This window comes from Bubalus bubalis, chromosome 10, assembly GCF_019923935.1.
Source record: "Bubalus bubalis isolate 160015118507 breed Murrah chromosome 10, NDDB_SH_1, whole genome shotgun sequence".
Lineage (NCBI taxonomy): Eukaryota > Metazoa > Chordata > Mammalia > Artiodactyla > Bovidae > Bubalus > Bubalus bubalis.
Genome location: NC_059166.1, coordinates 21,923,307 through 21,949,635, shown reverse-complemented (window position 1 = coordinate 21,949,635; position 26,329 = coordinate 21,923,307). Strand labels below are relative to the sequence as shown.

General features: G+C 35.6%; 1 protein-coding gene across 14 annotated transcripts in view; it reads left to right on the top strand.

The window, feature by feature from the left end:
- Positions 1-26,329, top strand: part of UTRN (utrophin) — a 561,026-nt gene that overhangs the window by 505,635 nt on the left and 29,062 nt on the right. For 13 of the 14 annotated variants that reach the window (XM_025295004.3, XM_045161922.1, XM_044924139.2 and 10 more), the window contains 4 exons: positions 1,350-1,507; positions 4,220-4,386; positions 5,298-5,409; positions 21,257-21,393. In XM_025295004.3, coding sequence (XP_025150789.3) covers positions 1,350-1,507; positions 4,220-4,386; positions 5,298-5,409; positions 21,257-21,393 — 574 coding nt within the window. Of the gene's footprint in view, positions 1-1,349; positions 1,508-1,623; positions 2,511-4,219; positions 4,387-5,297; positions 5,410-21,256; positions 21,394-26,329 lie in introns of those variants that run through there. The other variant, XM_045161923.1, reaches the window with a different exon arrangement.

The following is a 26,329-nucleotide window of genomic DNA, read 5'->3' as shown; positions in this document are numbered from 1 at the left end:
CTAGAATGGTCTTATTTTTAACAAATGAGAAGAAACAAGTAAACTCTAGCCAAATCTAAGTGAACAAATGATAAAAATTAAATTTATTTTAATTGAATTTGCTTTCCCTATGTATGCTTTTAATTAAAGTCATATTTCATTATAATTACTCAGTGTCAATATCACTGAGCTTGGTTTATTTGCTTGAAAATTTACTGTTGACAGTGTTAAATCTAGCCTTATTCTCTTTAAAAAGGAGGGGAGGGCAGAGGAATGATACATTTTGATCTGATACTAATTTATCAGGTGTAATTTGAAAATGGTTTTTAGGATCCAAAAAATATTTACTCTCCTTTCTTATATTCTTGGAAAACCTCATATGAAAACCATTTAGAATCTGTACAATTTTGAATTTTTAGAACTTGCAAATTTCTTTCCAAAAAGCATTAGTTTCTATAATTACGTGGATTGTTTTTATGTGAAATTTCTCCCTACTCCAAAATAACTTATTTAAGTATGCTAACTTTGTTGCTGGAAATATGATAACAATTTTATTCTTCAAAATATTATAAGTGATGAAAAGAAGATAAGCCAATACTGGGATGGAGAAAAGCTTTTATTTTCCTGAATTAAAAATATTTTTAAAACATTTTTAAATGAATAGAAAAGCCTAAGAACTATGAAAGTATGTATTTTTCTTAAGTCCTTTACATTGGAATTAATGTAGTTTGTTACATAAAGTGAAGTAAAACAAAAATAATTTTTATCACTAATAAGGAATGAGAGTCTGATTGGGCCTAAAATAAAAAAAAAAAAAAACCTAAAAAAAAAAGACAATTCCTTGCACTGTTCAATGTTTCTTTTGCAAAGCAGATGTGAGTCTAGAAACTTTAAAAGAAATTAAAATACCTATGTTTAATAAATACTGAATTTAGAAGTAAACACAAAAAGTTTATGAACATATCTTTTAAAACTTAAAGATTTGCTACTTTAGGTACATTCATTCCTTTGACAAGTCATAAAGAAAACTTGGTTTTAGCTCTCTTTTTCAATAAGAAGGGAAACCTATTTGAGACCATTGAATGACTCCACGTTACATACATTGGCCATTTAAAAAGGAAATTTATATTTATTGGTCTGTTTGTATATACTTATATACTACAGTAGATTGTTTTAGGAAACATATGCTTAACCAGTTCCTGATTACAAACATACAGAAGATCAAAGTTGTCAGAGTTCAGGAGACAAGTAATGTAATCCATGTTCCCATGAGTTTTTTTCAGTCTGCATCGTTCATCCCACGCAACCAAAGGTATATTTTACTTAAAAGATCAGTATGGGAAGATAACCCTTTCCTCTCTTCCTTGTAGATCTCTTTAAGGAAGTGGCGGGGCCCACGGAGATGTGTGACCAGAGACAGCTCGGCCTGTTACTGCATGATGCGATCCAGATCCCTCGGCAGCTGGGGGAGGTAGCAGCCTTCGGGGGCAGTAATATTGAGCCCAGTGTTCGCAGCTGCTTCCAACAGGTAAACTTTTTTTTTTTTTAATTTTATTTTATTTTTAAACTTTACATAACTACAGGATGGGGAACACATGTATACCTGTGGTGGATTCATTTTGATATTTGGCAAAACTAATACAGGTAAACGTTTTTGAAGGGTTGTTGGTGTATAGAGTGTGTGGGGAATGGTACTGAGGATGTTCTGAGAAATGAAACAGGGGTCTTGGGCTGGAACCAGGTGGTGGAAGACGCTGGATACCATCCCAGAAAGTGTATATTTTAGTTCTTAAAGCACATTTGATTCAAGAAACAGCAACCCATTCAAGGAGACTCACTGTCCCTCAATGGATAAAACCTTGAATCTTGACCATGTACCACTAGGTTGCTATGATTAGGTCCTGCCTTTGCCCCAACCTTATCTTGTACCACTGATCCCCTTGCTGTCTGTTGTCCAGTCGTGCTGCTTTAGTTCCTTCATTCTGGTGCTAATCTCTTTGGACATGTGCCCTCTGTTCAGAATGTTCTTTACCGCCTACCCACAAACTCTCTTCTCATTGCTAATCCTTATTCAGATCTTCCCTTAAATCTCACATCCTCTGAAAAACCTCTGACTCCCCCAGATGAAGCTGTGTGTGCCTGCTATATTCACCTGAATCTCTTCTGCCTTCTTCACATGCTCATTAAAATTGATAACTACGTACTGAATTATATAATTATCTGTTTAGTGATTTAGTGGGTTATTCTTCTGTATAAACCCAAGATCCATGAGGGCTTCCCTGGTGGTTCAGTGATAGAGAATCTACTTGCCAGTGCTGGAGGCACAGGTTTGATCCCTGGGTCAGCGAAGATCCCCTGGAGAAAGAAAATCCAACTCATTTTAGGATTCTAACTTAGAAAAATCCATGAACAGATAAGCCTGGCAGGCTATAGTCCATGGGATCTCAAAGTGTCAGACACACTTAGCAAATGAACAACAACAAACCTCCATGAACAAGGGCTGTTTCTATCTTTTTACTGTTGTATCACTATCTACAGTGTCTTAAACATCATAGCTACTTAATAGTTGTTTATTAAATAAATGAATACAATTGCCCTGAGCTCCTTATAGGCAAGATTTTTTAAAAATATTAAGATGTTGTTGAAATTGCATTGTTTCCTTTGAGACATATGTACAAAAGGAGAATGATGTACAAAATTTTATACTGATCTAAGTTACTGTTATTAAACAGGAAAAGCATGTTTGTTTCTTTTTGATGCTTACTGTATAGAAAAGCATTTTAGGAATGTTACTACTGATGTTATGCATATGCATAAAGCACAAGCCTGTAGATATTTTTCCATGGCACATCCAGTGATTTATCATTGCTGAGGAAAAAATGCCTACACCATCTCTTTAAGAAGAATTGATGTTATGGGTTATTACATTTTATAATGGCCCCGTTTGTTGTTTTAGAGATAACAAAAAATACCAAATGAAAATTCTAAATATGATTCTCATATATGCTGGTTCATAGAATGACCTTGACAACAGCAGGAGATGTATGTTGGTACAAATTAAACTTTGCACATGTGAAAATTACTTAGGATTTAAAAAGACACCACAACATTTCATACAGTTTATCACAATAAATTTGGAAATCCTGCAAAATATATTCACAGAAGAATTGATGCTTTTGAACTGTGGTGTTGGAGAAGACTCTTGAGAGTCCCTTGGACTGAAAGGAGATCCAACCAGTCCATTCTGAAGATCAGCCCTGAGTGTTTTTTAGAAGGAATAATGCTGAAGCTGAAACTCCAGTACTTTGGCCACCTCATGCGAAGAGTTGACTCATTGGAAAAGACTCTGATGCTGGGAGGGACTGGGGGCAGGAGGAAAAGGGGACGACAGAGGATGAGATGGCTGGATGGCATCACCAACTCAATGGACATGAGTTTGAGTGAACTCCGGGAGTTGGTAATGGACAGGGAGGCCTGGTGTACTGCAATTCATGGGGTCGTAAAGAGTCGGACATGACTGAGCGACTGAACTGAAGTGAACTGAATGTGCTCCTGGTGTGATGTTATACCAGGACTGAAAAAGAACAGAGGAATAACAGTTTTTTGGGTCATGGATTCATTTATATGAAGTAAAATTTATAAAAATGACCGAAAAAATATATACAAATGTATGATAGTGATTTCTTCTACAGAAAAAGGAAAGTGAATGCTGTGGGGAGAGTGGCAAGTAAAAATTAGGTCTTCAACTTTATCTGTAATGTTTTGTTTCTATCACATAAAAACAAAGAATTATAATAAAAACTGGCAAACTGTAGAAATAACGGCTTTTATTTAGCATTTACAATGGCTTTCAAGTTTGGGAACTTATCAGTGAGTCTACTTTCTCAGTGTTTGCAGTCTTAGATGAATGAGTTTTATAGTTTTAAAGTATCTGTGTGAAGAGCACCTAGAATTGTATGCCTTTTGGGTTGTTTTTTTTTTTTTTAATCTGAGTCTATTAAGATTTTGAGGTTTCTTTTCTTCTTCATATATGACATTTCTTCTTTTTCTCTTTTCCAATTCTAAAATTTTTTTCCTTGATGAACCTTAAATATTTTGTGATTTAAGTGACCTGGAAAGGGTTCTATAATTCTCCTTTTACTTCTATACAGATTTTCAGAAGAGCCTGAAGCAATAACAGTTGCTGCAATTTAAATTAGAGACATTTTCTTCACTTTTAACATACTTGTTTCTTGCCCAGAATAACAACAAGCCAGAGATAAGTGTGAAGGAGTTTATAGATTGGATGCGTCTGGAGCCACAGTCCATGGTTTGGCTGCCGGTTCTACATCGCGTGGCAGCAGCTGAGACTGCAAAACATCAGGCCAAATGCAACATCTGTAAAGAATGTCCAATTGTTGGATTCAGGTAGGGTGATCCACCACCAGTGGTGTCAGGAGGCTTTTTTTCTGTTCCATTTGTGTAGTTTCAGTGTTTGTCCATTACTCCTTCCCACTTGTTCCCATTTGTGGGGGTTGCCTCCTAAAGAAATGGTATGCTTGATATGTACCATCTATCTGAAAATAGCATTCCCTCGAATAGCCAGGACACGAAGCTTATTTTTTTTATAGTTCTTATTTATACTATTTGGCTCCAGAACCAGAGATCTTTCTGAATTCCTATTTACATAGGTCAGAGAAGTGTTCAGGCATAATATTTTGCATGACTCTTTATGTATATATGACCCTGATGGACTTTGGTGATGTTCTAAGACCTCTGAGATCAAACTTGATAAACAAGAAGTAGCATTTAAATACTAACTGAGAAGTAATCAGATTACTTCATGTTACTTCTGCCAAGTTTGACATGATGGAGATTAAGCCAACTTTCACACAAGAAGTCTTTGTCAAGAAATTTTGAGATTCATTTTTTATTGATGGTAAAGGTGATATTTTAAATTTTGATGTGTCAAGCTAATAAACATAACTCTTTTCTTTGTCATTTTTGCATTCACATTCAAACATTATAGAAAGTCTTTTGACATGGATATTTGTCATCTCATTATGTTGAAACAGATGAAAACATGATTTAGAGATTTCAACTACAAAAATTTGCCTTCTCCCCTCATTTAGGAGATGGTTTCCTTATTTTCGTTTGTGAAATTTAAGATTCTTTCTGTCCTAATTTGGAGCTAAAATACTACAACAGCAAATTCTACATTTCTGGCCAATATAACTTTTATTTTCATTGTGATTCAGATGAGTGAAATTCCTTACCACACGTGTTTTAGAGTATATAATAAGTTTGCAAATCAAAGAATTTTCTTTTCTTCTCTCTAGGTATAGAAGCCTGAAGCATTTTAACTATGATGTTTGCCAGAGTTGCTTTTTTTCGGGTCGAACAGCAAAAGGTCACAAATTGCATTACCCAATGGTGGAATATTGTATACCTGTGAGTACTGAACCATTGTTTGCTTATTTTTTTTTAACATACTGCTTTTTCATTAATTAGTGTCTAAAATTATTCAGTTTTAATATAGTCTGAAAAAAAGTCCTTTTCGAAATTTCTTAACCATATTTTTTTGTTGTTTTCTTTTAGGCAAATACATCTGTGTTGAAATTTTTAGCACAGAATAACTATGCTTTTTTTTTTTTTTTCAGAAAAATTAACTTATTAAATTTTATTTACATCTATGTTTTGATTTTGAACTTAACATTCTTAGTAGCAAATTCTTTTAAGAGCTCACACTGACCTACATTGAAAACAATACTATGATGAGAAGTTGTTTTGTTATTTTTTTTAATATTTAAAATAATTTACATGATTAAACATTGTATTTACATTAACAAAATGTAGAAAACTGGAGAAAGGAAAAAAGTCATAAATCTAGCTGCTGAATAAAATAGCTTGCAATATTCTTCTATATCTCTGATTTTAAGATTTTATTTATTTTCATATTTCTGTTATTTTGATACTGCTTTTTTCACTGAACATCTTATATAATAAGCATTCCCACATATTGTCATGCAGTATAATTTTTCCTAGTTACAGAATATGGGAGTGAATTATTATAATTTATTTTACAATTCCATTAGGTTTCAACATTTAGTTTGTTTTCAGTTTTTGGATATTATAAGCAACACTCATAAATATCATTGTGAAAATAACTTTCCACATATTACATAAATTACATTTCTATAGAATAAAGCACTTAGAAGTAGATGATCTGAGTCAGTGGCCAAAATACTTCATGTCAAATTATTTTCCAGAAGAGGTTTATACAACTTTACATTGGGCTTCCCTGGTGGCTCAGATGGTCAAGAATCTGCCTGCAGCGTGGGAGACCCACGTTCAATTCCTGGGTTGGGAAGATCTCCTGGAGAAAGGCATGGCAACCCACTCCAGTATTCTTGCCTGGGGAATCCCATCGTAGAGGAGCCTGGTGGGTCTATGGAGTCACCAAGAGTCAGACACAACTGAGCAACTAATCCTTTCACCACTTTACATCATTATAACATTTTGTTAGTGCTTCACTAGTATTAAATACTGATTCCTGTTGTTCCTTTGATCTAAAATATTTTTTTCAGACGTAATCTTCTTTTTCTGTCAATAACTATTTCTCAGCTTGTTTCCAAATAGTGAACCAAAATTTATTTGTAGAGCTGTACACTTTCTTTGGCTTAGGGAATTGAGTTACTTTTGGGGTCATAAATTGACAGAAAGGCAGCAATACTTATAAAATATACACACATAAATCTCACTCACATTCTTAGGTATCTTATGTCAAATAAATAGGTACCATATATGTGGAGAAAAATCTCTAGAATGTTGCTGAATTATAATAGATGGAATGCAGTGTATAATAACTTTAGGGAAAAAATGCCAAGAAAATCTGTGAAGCACCATGTATTACTATGATTAGCATGCTCATAAACTCAACAAATAAATATTGAGGACTTGCCATGTGTCAGATGCTATTTTTGGCTCTGATAATTCATCAGTGTACTCCCAAGATAGACAAGATCACTGACTCTCCTACTCCTTTCCGTTCAGGAGGAGGAGATATGTGACAAAGAACAAGGAAACAAATAAATGAGATCATTACAGATTGCAGTAAGTGCCTCGAAAGAAATAAATGGATAATGAGGTAGAAGATTAGAGGAGGCACTTTAGATAAAGAAATCACAGACGGTCTTTTGGAGAAATTAACATTTTATTTGAGCTTGAAGGATGAGAAAGAATCGGATGTGTAAAAAACTGGTATCGAAGGGTATTTTGGAAAGAGGTTGGCATGACTGGAGCATAGAAGAAAATGGACTATATTATTGTCCAAGGGGAGTATGGCAGGTAGCCCTGGCTATTTGAAGTGCCCAGAGCAAAGTAAACATGTGGGACCCCTTGCTAAAAATTTGCTAAGACTTTCAAGATGGTAACAGTAGATCATTAAGCCAAGCTCAGGGAGACTCTGAGTGTGAACCCTTTTGTAGCTGCACAGGTCACACCACCGCAGAGCTGGCCCTGGGTTTAGGAAGGCGGTGAGAACAGAAAGACTAGGAACAGAAAGAAACTCTGTGAGTTTCACAAAGAGTGAATTTCTCCCTTCACAAAAGAGAGAATGAGAAAGGTAAGAGATGAGATTAAAGAGAAATGCAGTTATCAGGCTGTGCAGACCCTGCTGGTCACTACAAGGTATCTGGATTGGGGTGAAATATATATTGAAAGACTTACCTGGTGGCTCAGCTGGTAAAGAATCCACCTGCAATGCAGGAGACCCCAGTTCAATTTCTGGGTCGGGAAGATCTTCTGAAGAAGGGATAGGCTACCCAACCTAGTATTCTTGGGTTTCCTTTGTGGCTCAGATGGTAAAAAATCTGCCTGCAATGTGGGAGACCTGGGTTCAATCCCTGGGTTGGGACGATCCCCTGGAGGAGAGCATGACAACCCACTCCAGTATTCTTGCCTGGGGAATTCCATGAACAGAGTAGTCTGGAGGGCTACAGTCCATAGCATCACAAACAGTTGGACATGACTGAAGCAGCTAAGCACAGCATAGCACATATATTGAAATTTGCATAATTACAGCTAGAAATTTAGGAAACTGATTATAAAGAACTAATGTCAACATGGGAAAAATCATAAAGTAAATATACATTAAAGATGTATAAAAGTGACTACACATTTTAAGATGTATAAAGTCAGTAGACAACATTTTGAAAAGCAGAGATGTTACTTTGCCAACAAAGATCTGCATAGTGAAAGCTGTAGTTTTTCCTATAGTCATGTATGGATGTGAGAGTTGGACCATAAAGAAGGCTGAGCATGGAAGAATTGATGCTTTTGAACTGTAGTGTTGGAGAAGACTCTTGAGAGTCCCTTGGATGGCAAGGAAATCAAACCAATCAATCCAAAAGGAAATCAGTCCTGATTATTCATTGGAAGCACTGATGCTGAAGCTGAAGCTCCAGTACTTGGCCACCTGATGCAAAGAGCTGACTCATTATAAAAGACCCTGATACTGGGAAAGATTGAAGGCAGGAGAAGGGGATGAGAGAGGATGAAATGGTTGGATGGCATCAACTCAGTGGACATGAATTTGATTAAGTTCCAGGTGATGGTGAAGGACAGGGAAGCCTGGGGTGCTACAGTCCATGGGGTTGCAAAGAGTCAGACACAACTGATTAACTGAAAAACAACAAAGTCAGTAAGGCTTCCCCAGTGGCTCGGCAGTAAAGAATCTGCCTGCCAACTCAGGAGACCCAGGTTCGATCCCTGGGTAGGGAAGTTCCCCTGGAGAAGGAAATGGCAACCCCCTCTGGTATTTGTGCCTGGAGAATCCCATTGACAGAGGATCCTGGTGGGCTACAGTCCATGGAGTCACAAAAGAGTCAGATATGAATTAGAGACTAAACAACAACAATGAATTCAGTAAAGGTGTTTAAAATTACTATTTTTCTTGGCCTTCATAATGACTCATAATAATAATTCATAATGATTTCGAGAAACACCCACAATTTGAAATCTATGGCTCTTCAGCATCAATCTGTGGTCAGTGGGGTGAGCTTGAGAACCACGGATACACTGATGAATTTTACTCTCTGGCTATCATTTTAGGATAAAATCTAAGTTACCCCAAGCTCTTCTTGTTACCTAGTCTTTGCAAAATCACTGTTATTATGCCTAAGAGTACAGCTTGCCCTGCATTGTATAGGATGGCTTCCTTTTTGAAGATGTGTTCTGGGAGGGTTTTTTGCCCCTTTCTGAAGTTTGCATAGCAATATTAATCAGCAACCTACTCATCAGTCACCTCTTAGGGCAGGTTATTTTCTGCATTTGACCCCACAACTTTTGATAAAATGACTAAAAATATATATAAATTGAATCTTTAAAAGACATACTATTAAATTCAAATAGTAATGAATTATTTGATTTAACTGCTTTCCAAAATTTCTTTTTCTTCCAGTGAGCTTTATTCATTTATGGTATATTCATCTTTTATCCAGTGTTCCGTCAACTCATCTGATGTCTGCCTTATAAAATGAACTCAAATGTGAATTTTTCAATACAGTCATAGTAAGCACCGCTTAAATGTTAAATGGATTAGACCTTTCTGTATAAATCCTGATGTTGGCATTTCTTATAGTGCATCTCCGCTTATAGTTAGGAAAATGCCCTAGTCATATTACTGACTTGATTTCTTTCCCATTCAAGTTTGTTTTTCAGCTGAATCTGAATGTTTCTGTTGGTAAAAGCTTTCCAAAGCTTATAAGCCTTATTTTAAACCCTCAAAGCTCAAAAAATATTTTTTTCAAATGTATCTTGAAAAAACACTGTATTACCTATCTATTGTCTTTAGATGTAGAATGACTAATAGTGTATGAATTAACTATCCTAATTTATGAAGATATTTTATGAAATTGATAGTAAAGCATTTATCTACAGAAATGAAATAAAATTTTTCTTTTGCTAGGAAATGACTTTTTAAAACTCTTATTTCCTCTCCACCATTCTATAATCCAGATTTGTACATTTAAAGTTCTTTCATGAGGCCCCAAAAGAGTTCATCTAAAACAGACAGTATGACATAAACTATATTTAATGCTTGTTACCATTATTTCTCCATTCATTTGAAAATCCCACTTTTTCATGAAAACAGCATGACTCTTACTTTATGTGTGAAATCTTCCCAAATTTTTTTGCCTTTGCTCAACAAAACAGGGCATTCTGTGGTTTTGACCACTAGCCCCTGCTTTACCATTTGGTATTTGATTCTGTGTTATCTTGCATTGTTTTCTCTGTTGGTGTTTTTGCCTCTTCAACTATCTTTTTCACTCCTTGGGACAAGGATGACTCATACTTTTCCTAATATGCATGGTTAATTCTGATACACAAAAACTGAATGTGCTCATACCTGATATTATAAATACTATTTATGGAGTATTAAAGCTGGAAAGAGTCTAAGAAAATACCTAACTCATCCTCATTTTTTTAAAAAAACTAAGTCTTAGAGAAAGTAAGTGATTTGTTTAAAGTCAGTGGCATGGATTTAGTGATTTATCTAACATTTGGGAAATATACATACAGTTTAGCTCATTAACAGTGTTTTCTGTATGCTTGTTGGGAATATTGTATTTGTTGAGTATACCAGGCATTTTACTTGTTACTAGAGATATAGAAAAAATATAACAAAAGAGAGAAAAAAGGCTTTTATGTAGACAAATTCAACAGGGCTATATATAATGTTTTTTTAAGCTTATGGACTAAGATAATACTCACGTATTTTTCTTGTTACCTGTGTACTGTATGTTTGAATTCTGGATTAACATTTATTTTTTAAAATAGTTACATTTTATATGCAAGATACTCAAATTTTAAGTTTTTTGTTTATTGCAATGAGTTAATGATCATTTAATTTCACAGTGAAAATTACCATAATTTGATTTTTTTTAAAGGTCTATGTTCTCTGTTGTAAGTAACTAAATTTAATTCCAATTAGAAACATTTTTACGTTAGGACATACAGTAGATATTTCTTTAAATTAGAGAGGGGGATGATGTATTTCATGTATGATTTATAAGAGTTCATGCAATAACTGACAGCAAGAGAAGCTGGATAGTTAAACATGAATGAGAAAGCAAAACATTTGGAAATGCTACTGGAGGCAAGCATGAGTCACCAAGAGATGAGTAAATTGCTCCATTGCTGCAGAGTGCAGCTGAGGTTGGTTGGCAAGGATTTGCAGTCTGTGATTCCATCATTGCTTAGTGAGTTTGGAATGAAAAGATGGTAGGTAGAATTGAAGGCCAAGGCAGGGCGTGATTCAAAGGTGTTAATGATACTGGAATTGATTTGGGCTACAAGACTATGGTTTTTCCAGTGGTCATGTATGGGTGTGAGAGTTGGGCTGTGAAGAAAGCTGAGTGCCAAAGAATTGATGCTTTTGAACTGTGGTGTTGGAGAAGACTCTTGAGAGTCCCTTGGACTTCAAGGAGATCCAACCAGTCCATTCTAAAGGAGATCAGCCTTGGGTGTTCTTTGGAAGGAATGATGCTAAAGCTGAAACTCCAGTACTTTGGCCACCGCATGCGAAGAGTTGACTCACTGGAAAAGACTGATGCTGGGAGGGATTGGGGGCAGGAGGAGAAGGGGATGACAGAGGATGAGATGGCTGGATGGCATCACCGACTCGATGGATGTGAGTTTGAGTGAACTCTGGGAGTTGGTGATGGACAGGGAGGCCTGGCGTGCTGCATGCAATTCATGGGGTCACAAAAAGTCGGACACGACTGAGCGACTGAACTGAACTGAACCTCATGTTGAAGAAACCAAAGGGGTTTGGAGGTTCTAGATCAAGATAATGGGGGCAAGAAGTAGGAGCAAGAGCCTGAAGGTTTAGGTAACGTTACTATACCTGTGGCAATTCATTTTGATATTTGGCAAAACTAATACAATTATGTAAAGTTTAAAAATAAAATAAAATTTAAAAAAAAGAAAGGTTTTTTGAATTAAAAATTCAAATTTGAAAGATGTTTTAAGTTAAAATGAAGCCCAAGGTGGGGCCAGCCCCCAGTGTATGATAGAGGTGCAATATAGGAGGTTTTAGAGATGAGATGGCATTTAGAAGATCATAAGTATGTCTCTAGAAAGAAGTGACTGATGATAGCTGCAACTGGCCAAGAGCAGTCAAAGGGGAGCAGATAGGCATATTGGTCATAGATACTAAGGCTGAGGCTAAGGGGGAAATGGCACAGACCTCCTTTATTCTTGTTCTTTGATTCTATAGTCCGTGATGGAAAGGATTGTAGGGGAGATGGTATTGTCATGGGAGCATCAGTATTCACTGAAAGAGGAAGGTTGAATTGCAGTTATGAACAAGATGTAGGGGAATGTGTTCATAAGTAAAACACAGTATCCACACTAACAGCTAAAAGGGAAAAAATTAATAAAAGATTAATAGAGGCTGTGTGCATCTGTGGATGGTGGCCTGATCCACATTGGGTAAGTGGGGAAAGTGAGTAGAGTGCTTACTCATCAGGAACTGAAGTGGTAGCCCAGATAGGAAGATGTTTTGAGAGTCATGTTAGCTCAGGGAAAAGGGATGAGATATTTGTAAAATTTTATTTCTAGCAAAGTCAGCAACATCAGCTACTTCCAGCATTCAAATTGTTGGGAGTGGAATCAAGGCAAAATTCTCACTTACATGCTGGGTTTGCACAGGACTAGTTTGTTCTGATAGTCATGTTGAGTTCCTGGTGAGAAGAGAGGAAGATAGGTAACAGTCTATTAAAAGTTAGCAACACTTAGAACAGACTTTTATTGCATTTTTTAAGAAAGTGTATGTTACTTTTAAAGAAACAGGTTCAAGAATGTTCTTCTCACTATTGGTTAACAAATGGGGAAAAATTAAATTTCATATTTTTAGTGTTTTTAGAGGTATAGAAAAATCAGTTTCCTTCTGTAAAAAAACAGAAAAAGTTTTATTTTTAAAGCTAAAAGTGAAATCACTCTTTTCTTTACAAAAAATATGTCACTGGCAAGAAACAAAAAGAACAAAGGAAAAAAACTAGGAATAGTTGTTTTGTCAACCCCTCCCTACTCCTGCCAACATCAATGTATTCATAGGATTATAAACATCAAATATAGAACATGCAGATTCATTCTTTGGAAAGCTCTCCACTGAGTTAGTGTAGTTTGTTTCTGGCAGTCTTACTTCTTCGGATGAGACTTGGGACGTTGCCAGTATGCTAAAAACGCAGCATCATTGCTATTTGTCTGACCTCAGCATCCTAAGTGGTTTTTTAGTTCTTGCCCAGTCTACATTGTTATCCCAGTAAGTTGAGTGCATTTAGATTGTGTTGTTCACTTTTAAGGTGACATTTGAACAAAATCTATTGTTGGATGACTCATTTACCCTACTTATTCTTTACCCCTTGATGATTTTTTTAATGCTAATATTTTGGTTTCATGTTTTTCCATCAGAACTGAGAATGCTCTGAAGCTTGTCTTACTAATTTCATCCTACCTATAGAATTCAGTGTATCTGAATTCTTGTTGAATATCATTCTTGAAATCACTGAAACTTAAAGCAAAACTGAGAGGTTGTTTTTCATTTTTTAAAAAACTATTGGAATGTCTTTAAGGTTAGCCCTATGATAATGCAATGTACTTTTTACACTTTGCATCTGTCATTTGAGACTATTGACTATATATTTAAGAAGTAAATGTTGCTAATGAGAATCTTGTTCAACAGTGGTTTTTGTACTTGTGTGTGGCCTAAATAGTATTATTTAATTATTCTAGTCATGTGCCAAAGATCATATTGTTTCTTACGTAACCTTGATTTTCCTCCTTGTTCTAGCCTGTTTTCCTTTGCCTATAACTTATGCATATATGTAGTTAAGTTAAAAATATGATGTTGGGAGTATTTGGTAAAGAATTAGGTAATACTGCTATCCCAAGTTATGAATTGACCAAAGAAATTTTTAGAAGATTTAAAATGAATATAGTTTTGTTTTTTGAAATAGAATTCAAGAGTTAAAAATGATCTCATGCCAGCTTACACAGGAGTTTTGGGGGTTTTGGTAGAGAGTTACTGCAGGCTGCCTTTTATAATTCAGCAACACATTTTAAATAATTGATTTGTACTAGTTGGTAGGGACCAAGTCAAGAACTAATTACTTGTTATTATCCAAATAAGTTTTCATTATTATCTCACTGCTACTTAATAGCAGCATAGTAGTGAAAGAAAACATAAGTACCCACTTGTCTATGTAGGTTCAATTTTAAAATGTTTTTCACAGTGATTCACCTTCGTTAGATTTCCAAAAATGACAGTTTGAATGAAAGTCCTTGTTTGAATAAGTGAGTTCTTACATAATTGTTACAAATCAATCCAGAAGGATTTGGGGAAGATGGTTTCAGAGTTTTTCAGCCTATTTGCCTTTGCCATTTTCTTCCCATTAGTAAAGTAGTGACATAAAAAGAGACACAGCAGATAGACAGCAATACCAAACCTCTGGATAATATTTACAACAAAACTAGGTAGTGAGATATCCCCAAAATAAATCTAGGTGGTAACAAGCCATACCAGTCACAAAACTTGCAAGATATTGTTGGGGAGGGAAAAAAATTTACCTCTTCCTTTTCTAGATTCTTCTGGCTGATCTAATAATTAAATTGACATGAGATAGATTAACAGAAGAAAATCTAATGTTAGTTTTGTGCATATGAGAGACTCAAAGAAGTGACCAAAGCAGGCAGCTTCTGTACCTTTAAGACAAGCAAACACCAGCAAAATAACTTTGTGAAGAACTGATAATGCAAAGAAATTTAGGCTTGGGTACCATTTAGTGAAGCATCTAAGTAGATGGTTTACACAGCTTTCTCGGCCTTGAAGTCCCTCTTTCCATTGATAAGGATGTCTCTGTCCCTCCCGGTGCAGGGAGACTACCTTTTACATGGGAGATGACTTCCTGCTTTCAGGGGGGACAAAGAGGAGGGTCAGAGTGTTCTTCTAGCACTAGCTGTTTTCAAGTAACTTTAACAACTGATTGGTATGCTCCTTTGTCGTATTTGGGGTAATAGAACTCAGGAAAAAACTAGAAATAAAAGAAAAATAATTTTGAAAGTTAAAACTAATTAATTTCAGTCGTAAAAAACAGAGCACATAAATACCATTAAAAAAAAAATAGAAGGTGAATAAGAGGCGAACTCTAAAGCTCAAAGAAAAGTTTAATAGAGACACAGAGGTAGAGAACAAATTTTAAGAATACCAAGGGGAAAGCAGTGGTGGAGGGGGTTGAATTGGGAGATTGGGATTGACACATATACATTGTTGATACTGTGTATAAAACATAACTAATGAGAATATACTGTATAGCAAAAAAAAAAAAAAAACTTCAAAGAGATGTAAAGAAAGCAACATAAAGGATCAAGAGAAAATGACAAATATTGAAGACAGTCATAAAAAAAAGAAAAAATGGAAAATATGGACAATATGAGTCCATGAAGAAAAAAACCCAAAGTAGAACAAGCACTATTAATAAAAATGCCAGAAAATAAGGAAAACTAATCAATTCTACTTCCAAAATTATTTTTCAGAGAAAAATCTTTCCATTCTCCAAAAAAAAAAAAAAAGAAAAAGTGAATCTCTATACTGAAAGAGTATATTATGCCTGAGCTCTCCAACACTATGGAATATCCTGGTATATACCTGGAATATACTTGTCTTTGAAGTAAAACAAAGTCTTTTGGGTCATTTAAACAACAACAACAACAAAACTGAATTAGGAAAGAAAGAAAATTAAATAACCATCAGACTTTTCAACACCAATGCTTTATACAAATGAAAATGGAGGAACATACCTAAGAAACTCAAGGGAAAAATATATGAGCCAAGGATTTTATATCTAGAAAAACCAACTTTCTAGTAACTAGCAAAGAACACAGGAAATCTGTCATCAATATGCAAGAACTCAGGTAATATTGGCCCTATGAACACTTCTTGGGGAATTTTTGAGAGGCTAGACTTGAGATAACTTAAGTAACTAGAGAAATAACATCCTAGGGACTGATGGATTAACAACATTAAATACATTGTTACAGACAGCAAAGAGTCTGCCTGCAAAGCATGGGACCTGAGTTTGTTCCCTGGGTCAGGACGATCCCCTGGAGAAGGGAATGGCTACCCACTCCAGTATTCTTGCCTGGAGAATTCCACGGACTGAGGAGCCTGACGGGCTACAGTCTATAGGGTCATAAGGAATTGGACACAATTGAGCGATTAACATATACACAGCTTAGTAGAACTTAAACAGGACAACCAGGAAGAGGCCCCCTACAGGCCAAAGTTGGGACAGTGTGAGCTTCAGTAATGAAAATATAGTTAACCCTGGAACAGCTCAGGGATTCTGAGTACCAACCCTCCGAACAGTGGAAAATCCATTACAGTGGGTCCTCCTTATTCACAGTTTGTGTAGTGCTATCGTGCATATTCAGTGAAAAAAGTAGTATACGAGTGGACCCACGTATTTCAAACCCATGTTGTGCAAGGGTCAACTGTAATTGACCCTTTCATCAATAGATGAAAACTCATAAATATATTAATCTATGAATTCATAATGATATTTTGAAACAATTTAAAAATTGGTCATCTTTGGAAGATGATACAAAACCAATCCATTACAGAGCAAAGTGGTCAATAAAAGAGAAAAATCAAACATGTAATCTTGCCTTTCTTGAACTGTACTACTGAGCAACTAAACAGATGGGGAGGATGTCTTTAATTTTTTAAACTATAAATGAATGATAGAATATCACCATTTAAAAGTCCCCATTGGATGGATATAGGAATTTAGCATGAAAGGTGCTAGGAGTACATGATAGATATGACCAGACATCACGTGTCTCCTATAATCCTATGAAACTCCACCAATAATCTTGCCCGAAGTGCAAACCTGAGTCTCATGTATTCTCTGGATCCAGCCGCCAATTTGAAGAAGCATGCTAAACTGCAACAAAAATGTACAACCAGCAAAATCTAGACAATAGAAAACGCTACTGGTCGAATTGCCTGGCTTTCCAACAGATAAGTTTTAAGAAAATGGACAGTATGAAGAAGAAATCTGGTAGATTAAAAGTGACTTTAAATGTATCATATTTTTTAAAATGAGCTGAACTAAACTATAGGATCTAAGGACAGACACTGGAGGGATAAAACTACTTTTAAAACACAAGGAAATTACTGTTACAAAAATGAGGATGATGGTTTTATGGAGGAGAGGAGGGGTTGTAACTGGAACAAGTCTTCTGGAATGTCCAACAAAGTTCAATTTCCTGACTTGATGGTATTTACCATATAATTTATTTTATTAAACCATATGTCTGCTGTATACAGTTTTATATATGTGTCTTTTATTTTGCCATAAAAAGGATTCAAAATAAATTGATCCAGTACCAAACATTTTAGGGCTGATTATCTCTGGGTGACAGAGGAACTGGTAATTTTAATGTTTCTTTTTTCTCTTTCAGGTGTATTTTTTTCTAATTGTACTTCCACTGAAAATTTCTTAGATATGCAATTTAAAATTAGAAAGTGACATTTTAATATAAATTTTGTAAACATCAGGCACAGGGTATCTTGGTAGGACTTTATTTAAATTAAAGGGCAAATTCAGAATATTATAATAGTTTAATCAATGGCTGTGACTTCTTTTTCTTACAAAACTTAAAACTGTTTAGTTTTTCTTAGAGAGATGACACAGTCAGTCTGGTGAACAGACATAGGTTTGCAAGTTTTCCTGACCTTCTTGATCTGAATCCCTCTAAGCCTAAGTGTCACTTTCCTTTTGGGTCAAAAAAGTGGTGATGGTCTCATCACACTTGATAGTAAAAAGAAATTCAAGGAAAGCTGTTTGTAAGGTGAGACTTCTGTGCTAATACATCACCCTCATTACATCTACTGAGATCTACAAAATCTTTTGTTCTTTTTATTTCTTTGCTTAGAGCAATAAATGAAAACCAAGTCTTTCAGGAAATGCATGGATAAGTTAAAATGCTGGATAATTTGTGTAGTGATGAATGATCCTTTCAGTTTCATCTTCACATCATATTATCAATAGCTGTTTGCTTAAAAAAGAACAACTCTCCATACTAGCATGGAGACGGAGTTGAGTTTGATGATATTGATTATGTTAGGTGGGTGGTCCTCTATTTGACCTTTTTACCAGCTGTTGCTCAAGCACCTTCAAACAGAGAAATTTTAGGTACTATCATTAGAGAGCAAATTAGACCACATATGTACAAATATATTTTAACCTTTTTTGGTGAGAAAATAGGCATAATTCATTTTCTTGGTTCTATCTCAACTAAGGAATTACATTTCTGTGGGATGAATTACTTTTCACTTTTTCTTTTAATATTGTATAAAGTTTATGGTGATAGCAAATTTAGTGCCCTTAGATTACAAGGGCACTTTCTCCTCATTAGCATTCTTTATATAAGAATGCACTCATTTTTTCTAAAAATAAAACTTGAGCATTGTCAGAAACCCCTTCTATAACTTTTTGGGAGGCAGGTAGTTGTTTTTTGTATGTTTTTTGTGGGAGAGAGAAGGCTTTTCATTGGTTGTCTGGTTTTGCTTTCTTCTTCCATATCATGAATGTCTTTACCTAAAGAATGTGTGATGTGGGATGGGACTTGTACTTTTAAATGATATGTGATTTTTTCCCCATCAGGAGTTCACATTGAAACCCAAATAGAGATAAGCTAGAACATTATGCTTAGTGAAAGAAGCCAGTCACAGAAAACCATATATTATATGATTCCATTTATAAGAAATGTCCAGAATAGACACATCCATAGAAACAGAAAGTAGATTAGTGGTTGCCAGGGGCTGAGGGGAGGAGATGGGGGTGGTAGTGGGGGTGGGAATGATTGCTAATGGGTACAGGCTTTCTTTCTTTTTGAGGTGATGATGCTATTCTAGAATTAGATAGCGATGATGGTTGCACACCACCATGAATATACCTAAGGGCCCTGTATTGTAGGCTGTCCTGGAGGAGGCACACTGGGAAAGTGGCCTGGTGCCCTGCCTACCTGGCCTTTCTCCCACGCGCCCACTCAGGGTTGCCTGAGTTAGAGACCTGGATATGGCTTGAAAATCACTGATCTGAACAATATAAACTCTTTTATTGCCAGATGAAAATAGACCAAGTAAAAGCTGGAGGCCATTACTTCCCTATCTCCTTGTATATTAACAATGTGTTAAGAGCAGACACAGAAATAAATTGGGTCATAAATGCTTATTCTTGCATGGGGCCTTCTTTTTGTATTTCTATCATGGAAAGCTCCTTTTTTTTTTTTTCTTTTTACCAAAACATTCAGGATAAACATATCTATAAACTTAATGATCTGCGGCTGTGATACCCATTGCTGAAAGTCCAAATGTCCTTTATAGCAGAGATATATCCTTTTGGCTTTATTCTCAGGACCATCTCTAAATATTGCCTTTATTCCCAGCTGTGATCTGCGCCTCTCCCCTGTTCTGCCTGGTTAGAGATAAATACCCCCAAACCAGCATCTCATAGCAACCTTTTTTCCCTTTATAGACTGCCTTGGATTCTTCCCCCACCCCCCACCCCCATTAGTAGCTTATTGTTCTTACCTGGAGAATCCTAGGGACGGGGGAGCCTGGTGGGCTGCTGTCTATGGGGTCGCAAAGAGTCTGACATGACTGAAGCGACTTAGCAGCAGCAGCAGCAGCACCAGTAGCTAATTTTCTACACATCATATTTTGGGAGGGTCTGTATCTATATAATGCAGGTATTATATAGTTTCTTATTTGTTACTCAGAAAAAGATTTGACATTGTGGGTCTGATAGCAAGGTCTGGTGATAACATGGGCTTTGCTTGCTATACATATTCTTTTAAATAAAGAGAAAACTGATGTATACACAGCTTGGGCTGATTTATGTTATCTTTCTGCTCTTCAAGGTTAGAGAATCAAGTAGTAGTAGTAGTAGTTGTTTAGTCGCTAAGTCGTGTCAACTCCTGCGACCCCATGGACTGTAGCCCACCAGGCTCCTCTGTCCATGGGGTTCTCCAGGCAAGAATACAGGAGTGGGTTGCCCCCCTTCTCCATAGAGAATCAAAAATTCCCTTAATTGTTTACTAGAAGAAAACATATTTAGTGTCATGAGAGCAAATAGTAACAAAACCATGTAAGGATTGACTCAATTCAGTTGTTTCAAACAATAATACTTTGTTAAGCTTCTGTTTGCAAAACAAGTTTGTGTGAATCCAGGGCATGCTTGTCAGGAGGGAAAAGACTGGGGGGAGGAGGGTGCAAAGGCTGGGGGGAGCAGGTGGCAGGTAGGTCAGTCACCCTAAATGATTATATTAACTAATCATATTGAAATGCCTTTTTAAAAAGTCACATTTTATATCACCATTAGTAATTTAGTCCATGTCAAATGCATGCTCTGTGTGTGTGTGTGTGTGTGTATGTGCGCTCCAGTCACTTAGTCATATCTGACACTTTGAGACCCCATGGACTGTAGCCAGGCTCCTGTGTCCATGAAATTTTCCAGGCAAGAATACTGGAGTGGGCTGTGTTTCCTACTCCAGGGGATCTTCATGACCCAGGGATTGAACCCACATCTCCTGCATTGCAGGCAGATTCTTTATCACTGTACCACCTGGAAAGTCCCATGTCAAATAAGTATACGTTTATATGGGTGGGAAAGAACAAAGACTGAGAGTATTCCTTGCAGTACAGAGAACCAACGTGGCCCTGGGCTTTCTCTCTTGTGTACTGTTTTCTCCTTTTCTAGACTACAATTTGTGCTGGCTTCTGTGAAGTCGGTACAGGATATATGTATATATATACATATATATATAGGTGAATTATGAGGATGTGTGTGCCTCATTACTTAGCTAAAATCATATAATATCCAGAATACATCATCACCAAGTGTTTAATAGCAGCAAATTGCAGCCTTTTTAGTGACAGGAATTAATGAATAACATTGCCAAAATTGATTTTAACGTATTGGGGGAATGATTTACTTATTGCTTATTCTCAACAGAAAATTAAAAATTATAAGCTGATTGCTGGAAATATTTAATGATGAGTCTTGATTGCCATGTGTTCTCATGACTTTGTGTGCTATTCCAAAAATACATGGAACTACTGAAAGTGTTGTCATTTAATGGCATCAATTTACATCTGCTCTAATTTGATTGTAGATAGTTGTCTCCTTCCATTTTAATGAGATAAGTGTAATTTTTTTCAACCTCATAGACAACATCTGGGGAAGATGTACGGGACTTCACAAAGGTGCTGAAGAATAAGTTCAGATCGAAGAAATACTTTGCCAAGCATCCTCGGCTTGGCTACCTGCCTGTCCAGACAGTTCTTGAAGGTGACAACTTAGAGACGTAAGTTTAGTTTTACTATTAAACTTGTATCTGTATGTGCTCTTATACCTGATACTTTTATATTAGTGGCAAAAATAAATCTGATACCCAAAAAGCAGTTGTGTTTTGGTAAAATGTTTCATCTACAAGAAGGGAAAATAAACTTGGACTTAGTCTTTGCAACATGAATTTTGACTGTTTTTGACAGCACACGTTTAATTTTGCATGTTTTCCTAAACTTTTGAAATATGTAATAATGTGTCCACCTTTGCACTGGTCATCTCTTTTACTCTTAAAAATACTTTAAGCAAATTGTTGTATTTATGCTCTTTCATTATTTTATTTTCCATTTTTCCCTGTTTGTGGGTTTTTTTTTTTTTTACTATTTCTATGTTTTGCACTCATTTTACTTATTTTAATATGTTTATTAATAATGCTTAATTCCTTGCTTCAGATATATATCTATATGAAATCTCATCAAAATCTCACATTGTGTTTCTAATTTCTTTTTTTCTTAAACATGGCAGTGAAATGAGATAGCTTTAAATAGAACCTGTAATAGACAAAGTTTTCTTAAAAGTATATCATTTGAGTTTACAAACATAAATGAAACAAAGTTTCAGATTACAAAATTACTTTGGGATTATAAAATGAAGGATAATAGTTTATAGCCTGAAATGAAAAGAAATTTTAAAATGAACCAGAATAAATGCAAGAACAAAATTTAAATTACTAAGCAATTATATGTCAAGATCAAAATAAATATGATTTTAAATCTTTGAATTACTTTTTTTTTGAAATATCAGCATAAATATGCCTGCCAAGGCAATTTTCTTGTGCTTGAATCTTGGGGAAAATTAAGTTTTATTGCTAATCATCACCAGAGTGCCTAGTCATAAAGAATAGTAGAGTTCTAGTTACAGAAATATTCCTTCTCAAGTAACTACAGAAGAGAAGCTCTGAAGTGTGGAGGTTTCTACCTTATACAGTAAAGAAAACTGAAGTAAGAACTATAAAAATGTGTTGACATTTAACCTTCAAAACTCATAGTTAACTTATTTATGTATATATGGGAGATAATCAGAGAACAGTAGCAGTCCAGTGTATTATGACAGTCCATGTCTCAAAGATGTCAAAATAGAGGGATAGACTATTTAGTCCAGTTTTTTTTATCCATATAAAACCCTTTGGACCAGGGGCTTTGCTACATTTATATGCAATTTTTTTTTTTTTTTTAGTTTGTTTAACTACTAAGAAATAAAGGAAGACTACAGACAAAGTAAAGTGGGAATTTTTATCCCTCCATAGGTAATATTATGGATGTGCATGAAGAAAGAAATACAGCATGGCTATATATGTAGATAGATCCAAAAATACCACATACTCATTTAAAGCATACCAAAAACTTCAAACTTTTTGATAACTTTGCTTGATATCAAATTCCATACAATTAAAATATATGCCTCCCAGTCATTTTTTTCCACAGTACATTTTAGAAGAAAGTTTATTGAAATGATTTTAATTTAAGGCATACTATTGAAATACTTGTGATTCCCTGGTAGCTTGGCTGGTAAAGAATCTGCCTGCAACGCAGGAGACCCCAGTTCCATTCCTGGATTGGGAGGATCCACTGGAGAAGGGATAGGCTACCCACTCCAGTATACTTGGGCTTCCTAGTGACTCAGCTGGTAGAGAATCTGCCTGCAATACTTAAAATCTGTAGAGAAAGGTATATTTTTGATCCTGTCTTTGTTTTCCGGATAGACTTTTTTCCCTTTCTTTCAAAATGTATATGATAATACATTCTTATTTGTTTTAGTGTCTAATATATAGTTTAACTATGCTGAATACCTCATAAAAATAAAATTTTGCCTATCTTGGTATCAGATCTAAATAACCTTTAGAGTAAGGGCCTGAAGCATAGAATTATCACACAGTGGTTTTATTTACAAGGTAATTTGATAGGTTTGAAATAGTGATGTGCTTTTGACTCTTTGGATAAACCATTGGCATTTTATGTTCCAAATAGCTACATCCCTTGTATGAGTCATGCAGATAGATAGATCTATTAAATTGCTTTTAAGCAATTTTGATAATTTGCCTTTCACTGTCAAAATAATGACTGACGTTAATAATTCTGAGTGATTCAGTTAAAGGAAAAGAGAACAGAAAAGTGTGTGCCAAATAATTTTGTGCTATGATTTTTGGCTGTAACTCTGAAGATGCTTCATTTCATCAAAGATGAATGTACCAGCATTTTCAGTGAGAGGAAAATGAGGGAAAGAAAAGGAGTGTAAGATTAAATCAGATGTCATGAGATCCTTTTTTGAAAAAGATTTATGAGCTACTGGATACATTGGGCAGATTTTCTTCCTTTTTTAATCCTAGAATGTATTCTTAGAGTTGGTATAGTTCATTTTTCTACTGAGCCCTTTCTAGTACAGGGCCACTTAATCTTCTGGTGTAACAATTTATGTGAATAGGTAGTAAAAATTTTGATTTCATTTATTCTCCTATTTGTGGGAGGAGAACATTGGAGAAAAACCAGTGAAGTGGTAAATGTGTTGAAGTTATTTATGAAGCTGATTAGAATTTCCTTTTGCTTCTTTCTCTTTCATCCCTGCAAAATGTAATGTCTTATCCCCTATACATGCATGCATGGAGGGGATTTATGGGAAAATTAGTTGTTATTAAAAGGAGGTAAACAAACCCATGCTTAGGTTTATTCAATTAATTTTATAACTATGCAAGATTTTTTTCACAAAAATAAATCAAAATAAATGAGTAGAGCTTGATGAAAGAGTTATTACCATTGAAAATAAACCTGAGAAACAAGCTCAAAGGGTGACAAAGTAATTTGAGAATTGAGTGAGATTTATTGGCTAAAAAGGTAGCTTAGTTTCCCTGAAAATTAAAAGGAATAAAATAGGCACCTCTCCCTGGTATTGGTTGGGCTTCCATTTGCCTGCAATGCGGAAAACCCGGGTTGGATCCCTGGGTTGGGAAGATCCCCTGGAGAAGGAAACGGCAACCCACTCTGGTATTTTTGCCTGGGAAATCCCATGGACAGAGGAACCTGGTGGGCTACAGTGCATGGGGTCTCAATAGTCAGACACAACTTAATGACTAAACAACCACACTACCACATATATTGGTTAAGGTGGAATAGATGAGTTTCTTGGTTTTTTAAGTTCTTACGGTAGCAAGAACCATCTCATAGTAAGTGGAATTATGGTTGTGGGAGCATTGGACCGGGAAGTGACAGTTCATCCCCAGACTAAAAGATGAATAGGGCCCAAAACTCAGTGTTTGCTACCCGGGGAGGAGAGGGAGAGTTTCCCAGCAAGGCAAACATTTTCAAAAGCCATAAGACAACCCTGTTTTGGAAACTGGAATGGGAAGTTGAGAATTGTGACGAGAAATGGGAGTGGAAAGGAAAGCAGGAAGCAGATCATGATCAGCCTTGTAAAGCAGGTGAAGATGTTTGTAGTCTTCAAGAGCAGGAGGGAGGGGGCATTGGAGCTTTACCTGTTAGAACCGCTGGGACCCCTGCTCTGCGACAAATGGACTTCAGAAAGCAAATAGACGGGAAGTCTGTGAGAAGTCTGCTGAGAATTTAAGGCACTGAAAAGTCTCTAAATTCTTCAAAGAAAGTCTGGATTATATTTCCTATAACATTAAGTATATTTAGTAGAGTCTTGCATATTAGTGTGTGATTAGCCAAAACACCTTGTTCAGACACCACTCTGGAACGCAGTTGAGAGGCAGCATTATGAAGTCTGGGCTAACACAGAGAGTGGTCTTTTCTTAACCCCCTTTAATCGTGGATTCTAACTACTCAGGGAGAATATTGCCCAGTTTTCTTTTTCTGGAATTAAATGAAAAAGCTTATCAGTTAATATATTTTCTACAAATCAAAGTACTTTGAAGTCAATAAAGCCTGAAGTTTTTTTTTTTTAATCTTTTTCTTTTTTCAGAAATTTTCATAATACATAAAGAGGCTTTCTTTTGACACTCTTCAGTTCAGCTTTTTGCCTCTGCCATTCTTATCTTAGTTCAGTGAATCACTACTGTACTAACTGAATTAACTTTACGGGAACCAGTCAAGCAGTTTCACAAAGCTTTCTGAGTTCAATTAAGATTTAAAATATATATATATATATATATATACACACACACACACACACACACACACGTATTTTTCTTATATTTAAAGCTCACAGCAAATGTTGTGGTATACTTGAATTTTAGAAATGATCTCTGGGGCAGTTCCTATGTTTTTCAGAAAGTGTTGAAAGTGTTAGTCTCTTAGTCATATCTCACTCTTTATGGTCCCATGGACAATAGCCTGTCAAGCTCCTCTGTCCTTGGAATTCTCCAGGCAAGAATACTGGAATGAGTAACCTTTCCCTTCTCCAGGGGATCTTCCGACCCAGGGATTGAACCCAGGTCTCCTGCATTGCAGGCAGATTCTCTACCATCTGAGCCACCAGGGAAAGTGTATAGAAAATCATTTATCTGACACTTAACATCTGTATTTCAGAATTAATGATAAGTAGTGATATGAAAAGACTTGAATAATGCTGTTTTGTTTCATTGTTGTGTCTATTTTATACATGAGTAATTAAGTCTATTTATAGTATGAATGTCTGACAAACAGACCAGATAAATGCCTTTTTTTGAAATAAGTCCAAAGAATCTCAGTTTTCCACACCAATAAGATGACTTTCCATCATCTTTTAATCTTCGCTTTGCAGACATCAACTTTTGCTTCTCAGTGGGAGATAATGAGATCATTAACTTTTTCTTAAGTATGTATATATATTAGAAATAGGAGAATCAAATAGATCTAGAATAAATTTTCCTTCTTTGTTTCAACCAGCATTAGCTTTTGCAGGAGACTTTTTTAATTAGACAACTAATTTTCTTTAGGCTTTTAAATTTCCACATTCATCAG